The sequence below is a fragment of the Salvelinus fontinalis genome, chromosome 3 (assembly GCF_029448725.1).
Source record: "Salvelinus fontinalis isolate EN_2023a chromosome 3, ASM2944872v1, whole genome shotgun sequence".
Classification (NCBI taxonomy): domain Eukaryota; kingdom Metazoa; phylum Chordata; class Actinopteri; order Salmoniformes; family Salmonidae; genus Salvelinus; species Salvelinus fontinalis.
This window is the reverse complement of record NC_074667.1, coordinates 12,425,335-12,448,121: the sequence shown is the minus strand read 5'-3', so window position 1 is coordinate 12,448,121 and position 22,787 is coordinate 12,425,335. Positions and strand designations below refer to the sequence as shown.

Genomic DNA, 22,787 nt, shown 5'->3' with positions numbered 1-22,787 from the left:
ACTTGTGTAACGACAGTGCTTTTTCGCAAATGCGCTTGTTAAATCATCACCCGTTTGGCGAAGTAGGCTGTGATTCGATGATAAATTAACAGGCACCGCATCGATTATATGCAATGCAGGACACGCTAGATAAACTAGTAACATCATCAACCATGTGTAGTTAACTAGTGATTATGTTAAGATTGATTGTTTTTTATAAGATACGTTTAATACTAGCCAGCAACTTACCTTGGCTTCTTGCTGCCCTCGCATAACAGGTAGTCAGTCTGCCACGCAGGCTCCTCGTGGAGTGCAATGTAAGGCAGGTGGTTAGAGCGTTGGACTAGTAACCAGAAGGTTGCAAAAATTAATCCCCGAGCTGACAAGGTCAAAAATCTGTCGTTCTGCCCCTGAACAAGGCAGTTAACCCACCGTTCCTAGGCCGTCATTGAAAATAAGAATGTGTTCTTAACTGACTTTCCTAGTTAAATAAAGATGAGAGAAAAAAATCGGCCAATCGGTGTCCAAAAATACCGATTGTTATGAAAACTTGAAATCGGACCTAATTAATTGGCCATTCCGATTAATCGGTCGACCTCTAGTCTCCTGGTCTGACAAACAGTGCTTTAGCTCTGCCACTATTCACCACAGATGTGGAAGGGTGACATAGGCGATGTGGTGGATTGAGATGCAGCCTATGCAACCAAAAAAACACAGCTTAAACTGATGGATGTTGATGGACACTCTAGGGGGTTAAACTTTTGCAAATAATGAACCAGTTATTTCTAACGTATTTATAATTTGCAACTTTATTCATGAAAGTTGTTTGTAAATTGTTACTCAAAATCCAACTCAACCGTCAGGGCTAGACCCCCAGCTAACCTCCAGCCTCTCTCTCTGTTCTCCCCAGCTCACCACTCTCCGAGGGGCAATCCTGGAAGACGCCGTGCCCTCCACCGCCAAGCATGGCATGGCCAGGGGCCTACCGCTGAAGGAGGTGCTGGAGTATGTGGTCCCAGAGCTGAACATCCAGTGTCTCAGGCTGGCCACCAGCTCACCCAAGGTCCCTGAGCAGCTCCTCAAGCTGGACCAACAGGGGGTGAGTGATCATAGAGACAATCGCTAGTAAAAGTTTCCACACCCCTTGCACAGTCTTAACATATATTTTATTTTAAATGTTTTTCTAAAAAATGTATAAACCTACTCCACATTTTCTCTGCGTGTGTGTGTGTGTGTGTGTGTGTGTGGGTGTGTGTGTGTACAGTTGAAGTCGGAAGTTTACATACACTTAGGTTGGAATCATTAACTCATTTTTCAACCACTCCACACATGTCTTGTTAACAAACTATAGTTTTGGCAAGTTGGTTAGGACATCTACTTTGTGCATGACACAAGTCATTTTTCTAACAATTGTTTACAGACAGATTATTTCACTTATAATTGACTGTATCACAATTCCAGTGGGTCAGAAGTTTACATACACTAAGTTGACTGTGCCTTTAAACAGCTTGGAAAATTCCAGAAAATGATGTCATGGCTTTAGAAGCTTCTGATCGGCTAATTGACATAATTTGAGTCAATTGGAGGTGTAGCTGTGGATGTTTTTCAAGGCCTACCTTCAAACTCAAAAATTGTAGATCTCCAAAAGTCTGGTTTATCCTTGGTAATTTCCAAATGCCTGAAGGTACCACGTTCATCTGTACAAACAATAGTACGTAAGTATAAACACCATGGGACCACACATCCATCATACCGCTCAGGAAGGAGACGCGTTCTGTCTCCTAGGGATGAACGTACTTTGGTGCAAAAAGTGCAAATCAATCCAAGAACAACAGCAAATGACCTTGTGAAGATGCTGGAGGAAACCGGTACAAAAGTATCTATTTCCACAGTAAATCGAGTCCAATATCGACTTAACCTGAAAGGCCGCTCAGCAAGGAAGAAGCCACTGCTCCGAAACCGCCATAAAAAAAGCCAGACTACGGTTTGATACTGCACATGGGGACAAAGATTGTACTTTTTGGAGAAATGTCCTCTGATGAAACAAAAATAGAACTGTTTGGCCATAATGACCATCGTTATGTTTGGAGGAAAAGGGGAGGCTTGCAAGCCGAAGAACACTATCCCAACCATGAAGCACGGGGGTGGCAGCATCATGTTGTGGGGGTGCTTTGCTGCAGGAGGGACTGGTGCACTTCCCAAAGTAGATGGCATCATCACGAAGGAAAATTATGTGGATATATTGAAGCAACATCTCAAGACATCAGTCAGGAAGTTAAAGCTTGGTCACAAATGGGTCTTCCAAATGAACAATGACCACATGCATACTTCCAAAGTTGTGGCAAAATGGCTTAAGGACAACAAAGTCAAGGTATTGGAGTGGACATCACAAAGCCCTGACCTCAATCCTAAAGATTTGTGGGCAGAACTGAAAAAGCGTGTGCTAGCAAGAAGGCCTACAAACCTGACGCAGTTACACCAGCTGTCAGGAGAAATGGGCCAAAATTCCCCCAACTTATTGTGGGAAGCTTGTGGAAGGCTACCCGAAACATTTGACCCAAGTTAAACAATTTCAAGGCAATGCTACCAAATACTAATTAACTGTATGTAAACTTCTGACCCAATGGGAATGTGATGAAAGAAATAAAAGCTGAAATCATTCTGTCTACTATAATTCTGACATTTCACATTCTTCAAATAAATTGGTGATCCTATATGACCTAAGACAGGGAATTTGTATTAGGATTAAATGTCAGGAAATGTGAAACTGAGATGAAATGTATTTGGCTAAGGTGTATGTAAACTTCCAACTTCAACTGTATATATACTTGATGAAAGCACCTTTGGCAGCCATTCCAGCTGTGAATCATTTTGAAAAATGTTCTTCCACCTTTGCACAACTCTTAGGGCAACATTTATCCATTGTTTCTGTCAAAAGAGTCAATTTGGTTGGGAATGGTTGGCGGGCAGCAATATTCAAACCTTTCTGGTGTAATTCTGGTGTGTTTTTTGGCATTGAAAATAGTGTAATTAACCTGCTGAAAAATTAACATTTCTACCCCAGGGTTAGGTTTGCAGAAGACTGAGGTGGGTTTTCATCTAACTTTTTACCTGGGCTTTGCTAATTCTACATTTCTTTTGATCCTAACAAACTCTCTCTTCTTGGAGTCACCTTTCTGCTGATCTCAGGGCAGTTCAATTGACTTAATGGTTGCAGTTAAGCTCGCTGAAGTTGATGGAACTACTGATGGAGTTTCATAATAAAGCCACAGGTCAATACAAAAGGTTCTAACCTGCTCTGCATCGTAACATTGCTTATGGTAGAGCATGGCGCTTGCAATGACAGGATAATGGGTTCAATTCACCCGACCAACAATACCCCCCAGAAAACGAGGCGTGCGTGACTCTAATTTGCTTTGAATAAAAGAATCATCTAAATGTTATATATTTTTTTATTATTATACACCCCCGGGAAACTATTGAGCGTGAAAAATCCAGGAGTTTGCAGAGTTGCAGTTCTTGACACAGTGATCTGAGCTATCTGATTGGCCAGTGGTAAGCCTATAGGTGCGCTTAATTTGTTCTCTGGGCCAACCGGTTGGGCGGAGTTCTACATTCAGACACATGAAATGATTCAAAATAGTCACTGTTTGCCTTTCCGGTGCTAGGACTGCTGAATCAAGTGCACACCGCCAACAACACCAAACAAATAAAATAAAAAATATTACAGAAATGTTTGGTGGTTCACTAGGAATGCCTTGGAGATTGACGGATCGGTTGGTGACCACAAGTCTAAAAGAAAGAATTGTTTCTTAGCAAAGAGCAATTTTTCATACAATAATTTTGCTTGAACTGTCTGAGTGGGGAGGGGTAAACTAAAAACTAGATGTTATTGTCACAGAGGTTTGGGATTCTCTTTCTTGTTGGTCTATTAACTAATTTACCGCCTGGTTATATAACCAGGAAGGCCAAATCTCCATCCCACCAAAACCTTCAGACATTTCTGGCAGTCTTTTCACATAGCTCTTACACTAAAAGGGCATTATCATTTTCACAGTGTTATTCCAGCCTCCATAGTGTGGAAACATATATAAAACACAGGATTTTGACTGCATTGGGGCTTTTAATGTGCCCCGTAAATGACTAGGGTATTTGTATTACAATTGAGTGCACAATATGATCCTAATACAATCACATATCTTATACATCACTGTTGTCACAAGTAGGTATTTCCGCTTACAACAAGGGATTACACTGCAGATTTTGATTGCTTTACTGTGTTAAGCAAAAACCCAGATATGTAGTTTGCCTGTTTTTGAGCCCTTATCATCAATCAAACACTTACGGATTCAGCATCCTGCCTTTCGGGCTATGTCTGGCACAGCGGGAAACCAGGAAATTGTACAAATACGCAACTCACCACTGTCAGAGGCTAGACTTTAATGACATTTATTTTCCCAATTATGACTACCATGCATAGAAATCCAATTGCCACCGTCTGAGGGGTTTTCTCCCATTCTAGTAATTATATTTCTATGCTACCATGGCTCCAGTATCTAGTATCAATATGGTGGAATATTCACTCATCTCTGGACAGGGGAAAAACAATAAGCGGTATTGCCATGTAACTGGATTTCTGGGTAACCAGAGACGTGCATCAAGACAGATCAATCCCTAAAGCATGTAACAGCAGGGGGAGAAATGGCACCAGGGTGCAATATCAGAGTATTGATGAGATCAAGTTTCATACAAGCTTCTTTCATTTGGGGAGCGTGGCAGGTTTGTAAATCTATTGGAGCAAAGCTGGCGAGAGGTGAGGAGGGGGAATCTTGACCTCAAGGAATGTCTAGGGGTCAACTCTCTTATTCCTCAATTTGATTACGTTTAATTCCATGTGCTTTAATTCAACTAAGTTTAATTATGTTACATTTCATTGATGTGATAATATCATAATGATCTTTCACCGGTTATATCTACTGTAAGTAGGACTGGAATGCTATTATTGTTAGCTACTCGTTAAGCAACCATGGAGATACGTAGTAAAGACAACCATCAATGGCAATCTAACTTCGCTTTACCAGCAGTACTTCCCCTATCCCCCTCAAGTTTGAATCATTTACTAAGGCGGCACAGCTTCCGTTCCCCTTATCCAAAACAATATGGCCTCACCCACCTCCCACTGAATCTTTGCAGTGTTGCCACGACAATGTGATAGCTGGGAAGAGACCAGCCACGCAAATTGAGACTTCTCGATTTAATGCATTTTTCTTTTGACCGCTCGTCTTGTCATGTTGCTTAGCTGTGAGCAGTGAGCACCTCCACTGTCGTATGAGGACCTTCTTTGAGTTTCGTAAAGGTTCTGCTGATCCTGGTCTCGTGCCCCCCCCCCCCAGAAGCCTCCCCCACACACACAAAAAAAAGGGTTTACAGCATTTCTAAGATTAATAAATTATTCAGGACCAACTGTTAGATGTGGTCTTAGGGCCACTCACACTGTAATTATTTCCTCTTTTGTGTGTGTCAACTCCTCTGATAGCACACTTGGCGCTAGCCATCTGAACAATCTCAGCACCTGGTGTCAGGTAATAGGTATTGATAGCAGGAGATAAAATGCACTGGGCTGGTACAACGCTTGATATATCCTTCCCTCCCTGAGTGCTTACAGGAGCGTTTCAGTCTAATTTGACACCATACACCGGCGCCGGCAACCGTCTCTGACGCTACAGAGCATTTCAATCAAGAGTGTAGATAAGGAGGAATGCATCGTTGAATACTGAATGTCCCATCTTAGTGTTGCTCAGTGTCTTATGAAAAATAACACCTGCTATAATTTGGTCATGCGCCCAAGTATTTGGAGAAATGTTTCATAAGCGTTACGCCAGTTACCTTTTTTATAAGATTTGAATTGAGATTTAAAAAAATATATATATTTATTATCGTATAATAAACAGACATTAGGAAGACCTAGGCAGGTCATAACCCCAGGTTCTAACCCACCCCTAAATTACAAGGTTCTTCCACACATTAGCATAGCATAAACAGATATTGGGCAGACATTGGCATGTCATAACCCCAGGTTATAACCCCACCCTTATTGTTCTTTGTCATTCCAGTTGAGCTTCCAGCACAAGGTTGGCATCATGTACTGCCAGGCGGGCCAGAGCACCGAAGAGGAGATGTACAACAATGAGAGCGCCAGCCCCGCCCTGGAGGAGTTCATGGAGCTGCTGGGCCAGAGGGTCAGGCTGAAGGGCTTCACCAAGTACCGGGCCCAGCTGGACAACAAAAGTAAGAGTTCATGACTCGACACACACATTTGTTTTTTATGTATGTTATTATCATTTGATTTATCGTATGCTTGATAAATGTTCAATAAATTAGAGGATGAGGGCCCTTGCTGGACACGTACTGTACACCCTCTTGTACAGACCAACTGAAAAGAAGAGGGATTCCGTTTTGAATGATTTATCTTTTGATAGGAGCAAACTTGGAAGTTTGAAAAAATGTGGTAGATTGCAAAAACATTTTTTTTTTTTTTTAAAGTCCATGTCTCTGTACACTGACAAATGCTCGAGGCGTTAGATGGGCAGGATTTTTTTTAAACTCTACATACTTAATACGATTTTTTATTATACGCTAAAATGGTGTTGGGGGCCAGTAGGAGGCACCCTGTCCTCTGGTCTAAAAAAAATATCCCAATGCCACAGGGCAGTGACTGGGGACATTGCTCTGTGTAGGGTGCCGTGTTTCGGGTGGGACGTTAAACGGGTGTCCTGACTCTCTGTGGTCACTAAAGTTCCCATGGCACTTATCGTAAGAGTAGGGGTGTTAAATGTCAGCATCCCAGAGTCGCCTCTTCACGGTTGACGTTGAGACTGGTGTTTTGCGGGTACTATTTATTGAAGCTGCCAGTTGAGGACTTGTGAGGCGTCTGTTTCTCAAACTAGATACACTAATGTACTTGTCCTCTTTCTCAGTTGTGCACCTTGGCCTCCCACTCCTCTTTATATTCTGGTTAGAGCCAGTTTGCGCTGTTCTGTGAAGGGAGTAGTATACAGCGTTGTATAAGATCGTCCATTTCTTGGCAATTTCTTGCATGGAATAGCCTTCATTTCTCAGAACAAGAATAGACTGACAAGTTTCAGAAGAAAGTTCTTTGTTTCTGGCCATTTTCAGCCAGTAATCAAACCCACAAATGCTGATGCTCCAGATACTCAACTAGTCTAAAGAAGGCCAGTTTTCAGCTGTGCTAACATAATTGCAAAAGGGTTTTCTAATGATCAATTAGCCTTTTAAAATGATAAACTTGGATTAGCTAACACAATGTGCAATGGGAACACAGGAGTGATGGTTGCTGATAATGGGCCTCTGTACGCCTATGTAGATATTCCATAAAAAATCTGCCGTTTCCAGCTACAATAGTCATTTACAACATTAACAATGGCTACACTGTATTTCTGATCAATTTGATGTTATTTTAATGGACAAAAAATGTGCTTTTCTTTCAAAAACAAGGACATTTCTAAGTGACCTCAAACCTTTGAACGGTAGTGTATATACTGTACAGACAGACAGACAGATGCAACAATTTCAAAGATATAACTGAGTTACATTTCATCTAAAGCAATCAGTCAATTGAAATAAATTCATTAGGCCCTAATCTATGGATTTCACATGACTGGGAAGGGGTGCAACCATGGGCGGGCCTTGGAGGCCCAGCCAATAAGAATAGTTTTACCCCACAAAAGGGCTTTAATACATAAGCTTCACCTGTGTAATGATCATGCTGTTTAATCAGCTTCTTGATATGCCACACCTGTCAGATGGATGGATTATTTTGTCACAGGAGAAATGCTCACTAACAGGGATGTAAATCCATTTGAGTGCCAAGTTTTAGATAAATACGGTTTCTGTGCATATGGAAAATTGCAGGGATTCTTTTATTTCAGCTCATGAAACATGGGACCGACGCTTTACATGTTGCATTTACATGTTTGCTCAGTGTAAATTAATATAGATATAGAGATTTATGTATAACTCTCTGCTGAAATACAGGAATTTAGAAAAAGACCAACCATTGGGCAGTTCAGTCAAATTTTAAGATGGGCTGGTCGCATGCACTCCATGTTAAGTTCCCCACTCTGCTTGGTGGAGAGGCAGTCTATATTTATTATGCCCCCCCAGCCTCTGGAATAGCCTGCCAGAGAACCTGAGGGGGGCTGAAACTGTGGACATATATTTAAGAGATCTTAAAACTAATTTCTTTTTGCTTTGCTTTTCCTTAGGGTGCTTTTTAGTTATTCAGTTTTTGTCACACTTTAGTTTTTATTCTTGTTTGTTGTGTAGTAGTAAATATTTCAGCTTTTCTTCTCCTTGTTTTTTTGTATTCGTCTTTTTTCCTGTGAAGCACATTGTGAGGCATTCCATGTCTGAAATGAGCTATATAAAAAAAAAGCTTGATTCGACTTGTTGTTTGTGAATAAACCCGGGTGGGTCTTTCTATATAGACCATAGCAACACTCTCTATAAATGAATTGTCATGTGTACCCTGTTGGTTCTATTTGTTTCGTAGTTGTAAGCAACATCTTACGTAAGGCTCTTGGGAAAAGCATTCAGATAACAGTCGTTTGATTAATGGGCTATTCTGGAGGTCTGAAATTGTTACAGCAGTCAAGATTTTAAGCCATCTTAAAGCTGTGTCCATCCTGATTCCTGGAAATGACACGCAATCTGCCCAGCGTTCATGTAAAGCACCCTAAACAGGAACAATGGCCAGTGTCGTTTCCGAGCTCTGGGGAAAGAGAACGGGCCATTTAGAAATACCCAGAAACAGAAACCCAGAAACAGACTGGCCAAACAGACTGGGCATTTCAGGCAAATGCAAGATTGGCTGATCTGTCTTTTAAAAAATAATTTGTGCAGTATTATTGTTATTTGACTAATAATGGGAGGGCCTCAAGGAAATGAATGGTCCGGAGTGTTGGAAATGCCCATTTCTGGTCCCAGTCTGTCCCTGGCAATACCACAGGATTATTACTGCTGTATACAATGATCTTATTGCAGATCATGTAATTAGATTTTTTTCTTTTTTCTCCAGAGACTACAGTATTACATTATTTTAAATTCTGTTGTTTAGAATGTCTCTGTCTGAGCTGCTCTGACCTAAATTCTTTGTTTGGGTGTTACAGCGGATTCCACTGGAACACATTCTCTCTACACTACTTACAAAGACTATGAGCTGATGTTCCACGTGTCCACACTGCTCCCCTACACCCCCAACAACCGACAACAGGTGAGTGGACACTGGAAGTCTTTGGGTACCTGCTAGCATGCTAGTAGATATCGTAGACTTCCAGTCATTGGGCTAACGCTACCTCTAACTTCCTTCATACTGGACACAGATGCGTAAAATGTATATGCACGAGTACATCTGACTCTGGGGAAGTAGATACAGGGCCTCATTGCCAGCATCCGAAAGTATCCCTTTAAAGCAGCACTAGTCAATCTGTGTCCACCCGCAGTGGGCCCCCAACATTTGTGTAAGTAAACTGAGAGATTGGTCTTGGCAAACGTCACTGCCACAGGTATTTGAATATTGTTATAGCTGCCCTTAAAGCCAGATTTACGAGTGCCACTTCAGAAGAGCTATTGAACACTTTGATAATTAACACAAAGATCTAGTAGGTCAGATTTTTCAAAACATTAAGGGCTGAATCCTGACTTGAGATGTGCACATAAACAGTGCTGGAAAAAGTACTCCATTTTCGTACTTGAGGAAAAAGTAAAGATGCCTTAATAGAAAACTACTCAAGTAAAAGTGGAAGTCACCCAGTAAAATACTACTTGAGTAAAGGTCTAAAAGGATTTGGTATTAAATATACTAAAGTATCAAAGTAAATGTAATTGCTAAAATATACCTAAATATCAAATGTAAAAGAACAAATAATTTCAAATTCCTTATATTAAGCAAACCAGATGGTGACATTTTCTTGTTCTTTTTTTGTTTACAGAAAGCCAGGGGCACACTCATTTACAAATTAAGCATGTGTGTTAAGTGAGTCTGCCAGATCAGAGGCAGTAGCGATGACCATTGATGTTCTTGATAAGCGCCTGAATTGGTCCATGTTCCTGTCCTGCTAAGGATTCAAAATGTAAGAGTACTTTTGGGTGTCAGGGAAAATGTGCAGAGTAAAAAGTACATTATTTACTTTCGGAATGTAGTGAAGTAAAACTTATAACTAAATGGTACAGTACAGATACCCCACAAAACTACTTAAACTTACTTTAAAGTATTTTTCCTTAAGTACTTTACACCACTGCACATAACCCTCTTGAGTCAATTTCCGCTGCCCCGCGGAAATGTAATTACCATAATAAAAACATCCCCAAAAAAGATAAGATAGTTGTAAAGATAGTTGTATCTATTTTATTGCATGGGCTGCGTCTCAATCCACCGCATCCGCTAGTGGTGGCCTTCCACATGTGCAGTGGAAGGTGGCTGAGCTTACGGCTGCGTTTGTCAGACCAAACATATTGGGTTAAAAATGTGCAAAAATAATCAACTTTCTTTTTTTTTTACTATCTGCTTTTCCATGTACAGTGGGGCAAAAAAGTATTTAGTCAGCCACCAATTGTGCAAGTTCTCCCACTTAAAAAGATGAGAGAGGCCTGTAATTTTCATCATAGGTACACTTCAACTATGACAGACAAAATGAGAAAAAGAAATCCAGAAAATCACATTGTAGGATTTTTAATGAATTTATTTGCAAATTATGGTGGAAAATAAGTATTTTTCTCACTGATGTCAATGACTCTAACTGCAACCCTTTTTTTAATCATCATCATCATCATTATCATGAACATTCCTTAGTTTCTACCCATTTACTACTACTGGTAGCTTGCCATGTTGATCCTTTAGTCACAATCTGCTCTCCAATATTAGAAATTGGCACTCATCATTTTGGAGTCGTGCATAATTTCCCCCAGTCAGTGACTTGTTAATTGGAAATGCTATTGCTGGAGATGTTGCCACGACAACGATTTCGCATGCACTCAATTAAATTCCCCACTCTGCTTGGTGTCTGAATATGCCTGGGTGGGTCTTTCTATCTAGACCATAGCAACATGGTCTATAAATGAATTGTCATGTGCACCATGTTGATTCTATTTGCTTTGCAGTTGTAAGCAGTATTTTACGTAAAGCTCTTGGGAACAGCATTCAGATTAGAGATCGACCAATTTTTATTTTTTTAATATAAAAAAAAAATTTGGACACAATTTCTCTAGTTAATATTGCCTGCTAACATGAATTTCTTTTAACTAAATATGCATGTTTAAAAAAATATATACTTCTGTGTATGGATTTTAAGAAAGGCATTGATGTTTATGGTTAGGTACATTCGTTCAACGCTTGTGCTTTTTTTCGCGAATGCGCTTAAATCATCCCCCGTTTGGCAAAGTAGGCTGTGATTCGATGAGAAATTAACAGGCACCACATTTATTATATGCTACGCAGGACAAGCTAGTTAACCTTGTAATATCATCAACCATGTGTAGTTAACTAGTGATTATGTGAAGATTGATTGTTTTTTATAAGATACGTTTAATGCTAGCTAGCAACTTACCTTGGCTCCTTGCTGCACTCGCGTAACAGGTGGTTAGCATGCCACGTAGTTTCCTCGTGGAATGCAATGTAATCGGCCATAATCGGCGTCCAAAAATGCAGATTACCGATTGTTATGAAAACGTGAAATCGGCCCTAATTAATCGGTCGACCTCTAATTCAATTCGCTGTTTTTTAAAATTAATTAACTATTCTGGAGGTCTGAAATTCAGTTACAGCAATAAAGATTTTAGGCCATCTTAAAGCTGTGGCCCTCTGCAGAGTATGTCCAGGAATCAGGATGACAAACTGCCCCGCGTTCATAGAAAGCCACCTATTCAAGAATGAGGGTCAAATTCATTTCCAAGCTCTAGGGAAATTAGAACGGGCCAAATGTCTTGTGCATCGCATGTGTCTTGGGCCTTGATTATCAGGATTTGAAGTTTCATTCCTCCCCTGGGATCCCATTTGATTTCTGAGATTAGCCGTAAGCCCCCCCCCCCCCCCCCCCCCCCAACGGTCTGCGAAGGCTCTGCCACTACTTGAGCCCCTTGATCCGGCCTATTCCACCCCTCATCCCGTTTGTTTACCACCTACCCTACACCAAGGGACTTAACAGACTATGGCCTGATGAGGAGGCTATCGCCCTGTTAGAAACCTCTGGACCCTAGCCACTGCCTTTAGCACTTCTGTTGATTGGCAAGGTGTAAGCAATATGACAGTACTGTAGCTCCCGCATGCCCTCTGATAGACTCCAAATAAACAGGTTTTACTGTCCTCCATATCCTTTCCTTGACCAATTAACAGCTTGACTCGTGATAAAGAATGGGATATATTTCCACCATGTAGGTCATCAGCCTTTTGGGACCATTGAGACACTGTCATAGTCTCTCATGTACTGTAAGGGCATTTACTTTTCTGAATTCTAATGTGCTTTTTCTTTTCCGTTTCCTTTTCTTGCCATTTAGCTACTGAGGAAGAGACACATTGGAAATGACATTGTCACCGTCATCTTCCAGGAACCTGGTGCTCTTCCCTTCACTCCCCAAAACATTCGCTCGCACTTCCAGCACGTGTTCATCATCGTCAAAGTCCACAACCCTTGCACAGAAAATGTTTGCTACAGGTGAGCAAAGCAGACCGCCGATACTTCTAAAACACTTGGTGTGAGATGTGTAGAGTTGGTTTAAATTAACTTGCATTTATTCAATCATTCATGTACCTAAGTGCCCAATTTCAATAAGGCTGGAATCCAATCATTACAAGAGTCAATCATTCAGAAGTACCTCTTAATGATTGTTGAATCAAGTGTCAACTCCCTCCATTGCTAACGTTCAGTCCCTGGACAATAAAGTAGACAAGCTTAGGGCGAGGATCTCCTTCCAGAGAGACATCAGGGACTGTAACATAGTGGTTTTTTACAGAATCATGGCTATCTGTGGACATATTGTCCATGTCCATTCAGCCAGCAGGGTTCTCTGTCCATCGTACAGACAGGAAGAAAAATTCTCTAGGAAAAATAAAATAAGTTTCATGATTAACAACTGTGTGATTGTGGTAACGTTCTCCCAATCAGGAATACCGCATTACCTCCCAAAATAATTTTCTTCGATCATCGTCACTGCCGTGTGTATTCCCACCCAAGCCGACACTCAGGGAACTACACTTTTCTATGTGCAACCTGGAAACCGCTTATTCTGAGGCAGCATTTATTGTAGCTGGGGACTTTAATAAAGGAAATCTGAGGATAACACTACAGAAATTCTATCAACACATCTCCTGTGCTACATGCGCAACACGGACCGTGGGTCATTGCTACTCTCCCTTTTGGGGCTATGCAGAACAGGAAGCTCCTGTGGTATGGATTGCTCAATGTTGGTCTGACCAATTGAAATCTATGCTTCAAGATAGTTTTGATCACGCGGAACTGGAAATATTCTGGGTTGCCTCTGAGAACAGTATTTACGTACACACTGACTCGGAGAATGGGTTAATAAGGAATTGTATAGAGTATGTTGTTCCCACTGTGACGATTAGAACTCGTCCAAACCCAAATCCGTGGATTTATTGCAGCATTCGCGCAAAACTGAAAGCGCGAACCTTCGCATTTTAACCATGGCAAGGTGACTGGGAACATGGATGTGTACAAGCAGACCAGCTACGGCCTGAGTAACACAAGCAAAACAACAGTACACAGCATTAAACGGCTCAGACATGATACATATGTGACAGGGACTCCAGACAATCACCAATTTTATGAAAGGAAAACCAGCCACGCTGCGGACATCTACGCCTCGCTCCTGGACGAGCTAAACACCTTCACCCGCTTCGAGGAAAACGACATCGAGCCCCCGACATGGCCACCGACGCTCACGAGGACTCTGTGCTTTCGTTCTCTGTGGCCGACGTGAGTAAGTAATTTAAGTGTGTTAACCCTTGCAAGACTGCCAGGGCCACGTCCTCAAAGCATGTGCAGACCAGCTGGCTGAAGTGTTTACTGACTTATTTCATCTCCATATATATCCCAGTCTGTTCTTCCCACTTGCATCAAGATGTCCACCATTGTTACTGTACCCAAGAAAGTGAAGGTAAATGACTATCGCCCCTTGCACTCACTTCTGTCATCATGAAGTTCTTTGAGAGGCTAGTTAAGGATCATATCACCTCTACCTTACCTGAAACCCAGACCCACTGCAATTCACATATCGCTTCAACAGACCCCGGGCGATCGCCATTGCACTGCACCCTGCCCAATCCCACCTGAACAAGATAAATACCTACAGTACCAGTCAAAAGTTTGAACACACCTACTCATTCCAGGGTTTTTATTTATTTTTTACTATTTTCTACATTGTAGAATAATAGTGAAGATATCGAAACTAGGAAATAACACATATGGAATCATGTAGTAACCAAAAAAGTTTCAAAAATCTATTTAAAAAATATATATTTTAGATCCTTCAAAGTAGCAATCCTTTGCCTTGATGACAGCTTTGCACACTCTTGACATTCTCTCAACAAGCTTCCAGAGGTAGTCACCTGGAATGCGTTTCAATTAACAGGTGTGCCTTGTTAAAAGTTAATTTGTGGAATTTCTTTCCTTCTTAATGCGTTTGAGCCAATCAGTTGAGTTGTGACAAGGTAGAGGAGTATACAGAAGATAGCCCTATTTGATAAAAGACCAAGTCCATATTATGGCAAGAACAGCTCAAATAAGCAAAGAGAAAAGACAGTCCATCATTACTTTAAAACAATGAGGTCAGTCAATCCAGAAAATTTTAAGAACTTTGACCGTTTCTTCAAGTGCAGTCGCAAAAACCATCAAGCGCTATGATGAAGTTGGCTCTCATGACGACCGCCATAGGAAAGGAAGACCCAGCGTTACCACTGCTGCAGAGGATAAGTTCATTAGAGTTACCCGCCTCAGAGATTGCAGCCCAAAGAAATGCTTCAGAGTTCAAGTAACAGACACATCTCAACATCAACTGTTCAGAGGAGACTGCGTGAATCAGACCTTCATGGTTGGAATGCTGCAAAGAATCCACTACTAAAGGACACCAATAAGAAGCTTGGGCTTAAGCTTGGGCCAAGAATGACAACTTTTGAAGAATCTGAAATATATTTTGATTTGTTTAACACTTTTTTTTGGTTACTACATGATTACATATGTGTTATTTCATAGTTTTGATGTCTTCACTATTATTCTAATAGTAAAAATAAAGAGAAACCCTTGAATGAGTTGGTGTGTCCAAACTTTTGACTGTTACTGTATGTAGGAATACTGTTCATCGATTACAGCTAAAGGCCCAGGGTCTGAACCCTTCCCTGTGCAACTCGGTCCTGGACTTCCTGACGGGCCGACCCCAAGTGGTAAGGGTAGGCAACAACACCTCCGCCACGCTAATCTTCAACACAGGGTCTTCACAGGAGTGTGTGCTCAACCCAAGGACCTCAGCCACCCGGGCCACAGCCTGTTCACCCCGCTACCATCTTGAAGGCAGCTGGGACCGAGAAACTAAGAAACAGCTTCTATATCCAGGCCGTCAGACTGTTACAGTCCCAACGAGCCGGCCTCCACTCAGTTCCCTGCCCTGAACCTTATTCACTGCTCTAGCCGGCTACCATGCAGTACTCTACCCTGCGCCTTAGACTGCTGCCCTATGTACATAGTCATTGAACACTAGTCACTTTAATAATGTTTACATACTGTTTAACCACTTTATATTTACAGCGCATTCGGAAAGTATTCAGACCCCTTGACCTTTCAGACATTTTGTTAAGTTACAGCCTTATTCTAAAATTGATCAAATTAATTGTTTTCCTCATCAATCTACACACAATAAACCATAATGACAAAGCGAAAATAGGTTTTTAGGAATCTTTGCAAATTAAATAAACAGATGCCTTATTTATGTAAGTATTCAGACTCTTTGCTATGAGATACGAAATTGAGCTCAGGTGCACCCTGTTTCTATTGATCATCCTTGATGTTTCTACAACTTGATTGGAGTCCACCTGTGGCAAATTCAATTGATTGACCATGATTTGGAAAGGTGCACACCTGCCCGTATAAGGTCCCACAGTTGACAGTGCATGTCAGAGCAAAAACCAAGCAATGACGCCTAAGAAATTGTCCGTAGAGCTCAGAGACAGGACTGTGGCGAAGTACAGATCTGGGGAAGGGTACCAAAAACAATTATGCAGCATTGAAGGTCCCCAAGAACAATGCCTTCCATCATTCTTAAACGGAAGAAGTTTGGAACCACCAAGACTCTTCCTAGAGCTGGCTGCCCGGCTAAACTGAGCAATCGGGGGAGAAGGGCCTTGGTCAGGGAGGTGACCAAGAACCCGATGGTCACTCTGACAGAGCTCCAGAGTTCCTCTGTGGGGATGGGAGAACTTTCCAGAAGTACAACCATCTCTGCAGCGCTCCACCAATCAGGCCTTTTTTATGGTAGAATGGCCAGACGGAAGCCACTCCTCAGTAAAAGGCACATGACAGCCCACTTGGAGTTTGCCAAAAAGCACCTAAATGACTCAGACCATGAGAAACAAGATTCTCTGGTCTGATGAAACCACGATTGAAATATTTGGCCTGAATGCCAAGTGTCACGTCTGGAGGAAACCTGGCACCATACCTTCAGTGAAGCATGGTGGTGGCAACATCATGCTGTGGAGAGATTTTCAGCGGCAGGGACTGGTAGACTAGTCAGGATTGAGGGTAAGATGAACGACGCAAAGTACAGAGAGATCCTTGATGAAAACCTGCTCCGGAGTGCTCAGAACCTCAGACTGGGTGCTAAGATTCACCTTCCAATAGGACAATGACCCTAAGCACACAGCTAAGAAAATGCAGGAGTGGCTTCCGGACAAGTCTCAATGTCCTTGAGTGACCCAGCCAGAGCCCGGGCTTGAACATGATCGAACATCTCTTGAATGACCTGAAAATAGCTGTGCAGCGACGCTCCCCATCCAACCTGACGAGCTTGAGGATTTGCAGAGAAGAATGGGAGAAACTCCCCAAATACAGGTGTGCAAAGCTTTTACTTTTAATAAATAAATAAAAATGTCAACCTGTTTTTGCTTTGTCATTATGGGATATTATGTGTAGATTGATGAGTGAAAAATAAGGCTGTAATGTAACAAAGTGGAAAAAGTCAAGGGGTCTGAATACTTTCCAAATTCACTTCATATACTGAATTCTAGTCATGGCTCAACCTGTATAACTACTGCTGTACAATACTGTCCATACTGCCTTTACACATCATTATGTGTATATATATTATTAAATATTTCTTGACATTGCTAGTTTTTTTTCTTGATTGTGTATTTTATGATTTTTAATTGCTAGCTATTACTGCACTGTTGGAGCTAGAAACACAAGCATTTTGCTGCACCTGTGATAACGTCTCCAAATCAGTTTAAATTTTATTTGGGTTTGGATATGATGCTGTACAATTCAAAGAAACTTCTGAAAATCCACAACAATGATTTCCGGCCCTTACTGTTAGAGGACCTGAGTCTTAAATCAGAATTCTGATCATACAGAAACACCAGTTGCTTGTCACTACCTACACCACTGTGAGGGTTGAAATTACCTCTATTTGTTTAAACTGAAAACACACCTCTATTTATAATAGAGCATTATAAAAGTATGCTAGTGTAGTCCATTATATTCACGCAATGGAACAACACTTTAGCTATCTAATATGACGTACAGTTGGGCGTGAAACCACTTGTTCTGCTCTTGTAATTGCTCTTTCGGATTAGCAGAACAACAGTTTGAAACCTTTCCATTTCCAGGGAGTGGCAGTAATGGCTGTACTTCAAAATCCCCCAACAGATCTCTCTCAAATGTATTGTTATGACCTATTTGTGTTACTTAGAAAAGATTATGAAGCAAAACGACAGAGGGATTAAAATGTCTTTTTGTCTTTATTTTTTTAGTGTGGCGGTCACCAGATGTAAAGACGTGCCCGCCTTCGGTCCTCCTATCCCCCAGGGGGTGTTCTTCCCAAAGTCGGCCATGTTCCGGGACTTCCTCCTGGCCAAGATGATGAACGGCGAGAATGCGGTGCATAAGTCGGACAAGTTCCGCGCCATGGCCATGCGCACGCGCCAAGAGTACCTGAAGGATTTGGCCGAGAACTTTGTAAGCGCCACCCCCGTGGACTCTTCGGCGGCCAAGTTCAGCTTCATCTCGTTGGGTGTCAAGAAGAAGGAGCGCAGCCGACCCCGGCGCAACGCCCACCTCCAGAGCTACGGGGCGGTCACTTGGGCTGTGGTGGCCCGGGACTTTGGCCAGTCAGCAGACATTGGCTGCTTGCTGGCCGTCTCCAATGAGTTTGTGGTGCTGATCGAAGAGGCGTCCAAGGAGGTGGTGTTCAACTGCTACTGCCGCGACGTCCTCGGTTGGAGCTCAACATCCGGGAGCGTCCGGCTTTTCTACGAGCGAGGCGAGTGTGTGGTGTTCTCCACGCAGGAAGGATGCTGGGACGACGTCCGGGAGATCATGCAGAGGTTGGAGGTAAGAAGGTTTTGTGGGAGGCTTAAAGACAACATAATTCAGTGCTACACATCCTGTACACAGATTAAGCCTAATCCTGGACTAAAAAGCATTTTCAATTAAGATTTTCCATTGAGAATGATTTTTAGTCAAGGCTTAATTTGTGTCCGGGAAACCACGCCTCAATGTTTAAACCAGGGATTGTCAATCGGACCCACAAGGAACATATCTGATTCAACTTGTCCACGTATTTACTGAAGACTAGGTTTAGTTGATCACTTGGTTTTGTTACTGCTTGGCTGTACCCACACTGGCCCAGAGAGATTGGCCACCTCAGTATCATAAGACACTTGCATAAAACCTTGTACCTCAGTATTTGGCTGCATTTCGACAGGCATCCCAATTAAGAATTTTTTTTTTCTAACTAATTTGTATTTTGACCAGTCAGATCAGCTCTGTAAAAGATCTGATGTGAAAAGATCTTGTTAAGCTAAATAGTTTACTATGGGTGAGCACTGCAGTGAGATGATTACTCAAGTCCTGCGAGCCAGCCCAAGTCACAGCAGTTTAGTCAGCAGGTTAGCAGATGTCCCCCATTATACTGCCACTTTACCTCAGCCTCACAACAATATGTTTGTTGTTACAAGTTACTGTTCTTGAATCACTGGTGGTAATAAAGGCCTGCCGGGGCTTGTACTTTCCTCCTGCTTTTTTCCCACGAATTGATTGAGTCATTTGGTTGATAATTGTATTATTTAGGGGGAGACGAGAGGTCGTATGGGGTCGGGTGTCTCAGAGCTCTCTATCCCAAGCCCTTTTCATTTCGGTTAAATGGGATTATCCAAAGGTGTCTAAAGCCTCTGCTAGGGTTGTCACAATACCATTCGCCTCAAACTTCTTTGGGATAGGGGGCGGTATTTTGACGTCCGGATGAAAAGCATGCCCAAAGTAAACTCCCTGCTACTCAGGCCCAGAAGCTAGGATATGCATATAATTTGTCGATTTGGATAGAAAACACTCTAAAATTTCCAGAACTGTTAAAATAATGTCTGTGAGTATAACAGAACTGAAATGGCAGGCAAAACCCCGAGGACAAACCATCCCCCCCAAAAATTGATTTCAATGGCTGGCACTTTAGGGCAAAATCGTGCCCGATTGCATTTCCTAGGGCTTCCACTAGATGTCAACAGTCTTTAGAAAAAGTTTCCGGCTGATTTTTGGAAATATGAGGGAGAAGAAGTAGTTTTTCTGAAGGCTCCCATTTTGGCTGTAGTGTTTCCATGCGCATGGTCGAGATAGAGCGTTCTTTTTGTTTATCTCCGGTAAAGACAATAACGATTCTCCGTCTTAAATTGTATTGTTTATTTGCGTATTAGGATACCTAAGGATTGATTTCTAAACGTTAATTGACTTGTTTGGATAAGTTTATTGGTAACGTTTGGGATTCATTGTGACCAATGGAAACCGAGTGGATTATTGACTGAAGCGCGCCAGCTAAACTGAGTTTTTATGGATATAAAGAAGAAATTTATCGAACAAAAGGACCTTTTATAATGTAAATGAGACCTTTTGGAGTGCCAACAGAAGAAGATCTTCAAAGGTAAGGCATATATTATATTGCTTTTTCTGACTTCCGTGTCGCAACTCCCTGGTTGAAAATGATTTGTTATGCATTTGTGTGCTGGACGCTGTCCTCAGATAATCGCATGGTTTGCTTTCGCCATAAAGCCTTTTGAAATCTGACACCTTGGCTGGATTAACAACAAGTTAAGCATTATTTTGAATTATTGCACTTGTGAATTCATGAAAGTTTAATATTATAGTAATTTAATTTGAATTTGGCGCTCTGCCATTTCACCGGATGTTGGCCAGGTGGGACGCTACCGTCCAACCTATCCCAAAGAAGTTTTAAGATGCTAAAAAGTGGTGAAGAACTGGGGAGTCTGGATAAAAATAGTGACACGTTGCCACTCCAAACAGAGCTGGTGTTTTTTAACCTTTGGCATCGTGACGACCCTAATCTCTGCAGAGCTTGACATTGTGCGATTGGCTGGTTTATTCTGAAATTATCTAGGTATTTCTCCTGCTCATGGCAAACTTTTTTGTTGTCAAATCCTGTAACTGTTTCCTGCACTTGAAGAGGCCAGCTCAGGCCATGTTTGGACTATTTTGTTTTTGTTGCCAAGTTTTATTGAATGGAGGCCTTAGTCTTTTCAACCAACTTTACAATGGAAAGGGATAATAATTTAAGATCTCATCAGCTTCGGTGCTATTAAGGTTTTGTATTTGTGTGGATTAGGTCAAACCACAACCTCACGGAGAGGCAGAAATTAGCAACTTTAACTGGGGTAAAGGTTGATCTACATTAGGCCTTATAAGGTAATGCTCATAACTTTTCAAAACAGTTACCAACATGGATAAACCCTAATAAAGCCATTAGATCAAAGTAGGCTGAAATTTACTCTCTTGGTCATGTCGCCCTAGATTGTCACCCGGGGCTGCGAGACAGTGGAGATGACCCTCCGGCGGAACGGTTTGGGCCAGCTGGGATTCCACGTCAACTTCGAGGGTGTGGTGGCAGACGTGGAGCCCTTCGGCTTCGCCTGGCAGGTGGGTCTCCGTCCGGGCAGCCGGCTGATGGAGATCTGCAAGGTGGCCGTGGCCACACTGTCCCACGAGCAGATGATCGACCTGCTGCGCACATCCAACACAGTCAGTGTGGTCATCGTCCAGCCCCATGAGGACGGCACACCCAGGAGGTAGGTTAAACGCCACTTCCTCCTTCTTTGTACTTAACTTAAACTAAGCTTAATAGCTCTTACAAAAACATCTGTCCCAAGCGTTGATTTATTCTTTCACTGAACAAAAATGTAAACGCAACATGCAACAATTTCAACGATTTTATATAAGGAAATCGGTCAATTGAAATAAATGTATTAGGCCCTAATGTATGGATTTCACATGACTGGGCAGGGGCGCAGCTATGGGTGGGCATGGGACTTGGGAACCTGACCCAGCCAATCGGAATTAGTTTTTCCCCACAAAAGGGCTTTATTACAGACATAAATGCTCCTCTGTTTCATCAGCTGTCAGAGTGGCTGGTCTCAAACGATCCCGCAGGTAAAGAAGTTGGATGTGGAGGTCGTGGATTGACGTGGTTACACGTGGTCTGTGATTGTGAGGCAACAGCTCTGGTGGACATTCCTACAGTCATCATGCCAATTGCACACTCCCTCAACATGAGACATCTGTGGCATTGTGTTGTGTGACAAAACTGCACATTTTTTGAGTGGCCTTTTATTGTCCCCAGGACAAGGTGTACCAGTGTAAATATCATGTTGTTTAATCAGCTTCTTGATATGCCACATCTGTCAAGTGGATGGATTATCTTGGCAAAGGAGAAATGCTCACTAACAGGGATGTAAATTGGGGATGCACGATATATCGGCGAGCATATCGGAATCGGCCGATATTAGCTAAAAATGCCAACATCGGCATCATGTCTAGTTTAACACCGATGTGCGAACCCGATGTCAAAGCTGAAGTGCATACATATATAACGTAAATAGATGACGTAATGACGCCACGAAAATACAGCGCTACACAGAAAAAAAGCTGAAAAATACATAAGCGCACACTTCCAACAGCTAAACAAATTCAAGTCGAGCAGTCATTTGAAAGAGTAAGAAGATTTCAGCGAGACAACTCAAAGGCGAAATCCATTAAAGCCAAGATAATTGATCTCATTATGCTGCTTGCTATGGGCGTCATAACTGACATTTGGACCAGCGATGTCAGTCCCATGAGCATGCTGAGTCTGACAGCACAATGGGCCGACCAGGATGTCGTACTGAGGAAAGCTGTATTACATGCTCAAGAACGTGCTGGTTCTCATACCGCTGCTGCCCTTTCAATGGCATTTGAGAACATGTTTGAAACTTGGAAACATGAACACACTCCTAGCGCCACTCGAGAAATAAGCTCAACTGCGTCTGCAGCAGACGTGATACCCTCTGTCATGGCATTGCAACGCCTGCTCAACAAAACTGCTGCCACAGACCGTGGGGTTAAAACGTACAAAAGTACTCGAGGCTGGGAATAAGCGATTTGGTGGTATTCTCTCTGAGCTTCTTTACTGTGTCGTCACCATGCTCGATGCTAGGTACAAGGACTGCTACTTCGATGCAGACAAGAAACAGG

General features: G+C 42.2%; 1 protein-coding gene across 3 annotated transcripts in view; it reads left to right on the top strand.

The window, feature by feature from the left end:
• Positions 1-22,787, top strand: part of LOC129839115 (signal-induced proliferation-associated 1-like protein 2) — a 99,548-nt gene that overhangs the window by 42,391 nt on the left and 34,370 nt on the right. For all 3 annotated transcript variants that reach the window (XM_055906391.1, XM_055906400.1, XM_055906385.1), the window contains exons 4-9: positions 890-1,078; positions 6,093-6,267; positions 9,168-9,271; positions 12,550-12,707; positions 18,029-18,608; positions 21,072-21,346. In XM_055906391.1, the coding sequence (XP_055762366.1) occupies positions 890-1,078; positions 6,093-6,267; positions 9,168-9,271; positions 12,550-12,707; positions 18,029-18,608; positions 21,072-21,346 (1,481 nt within the window). The remainder of the gene's footprint in view (positions 1-889; positions 1,079-6,092; positions 6,268-9,167; positions 9,272-12,549; positions 12,708-18,028; positions 18,609-21,071; positions 21,347-22,787) is intronic.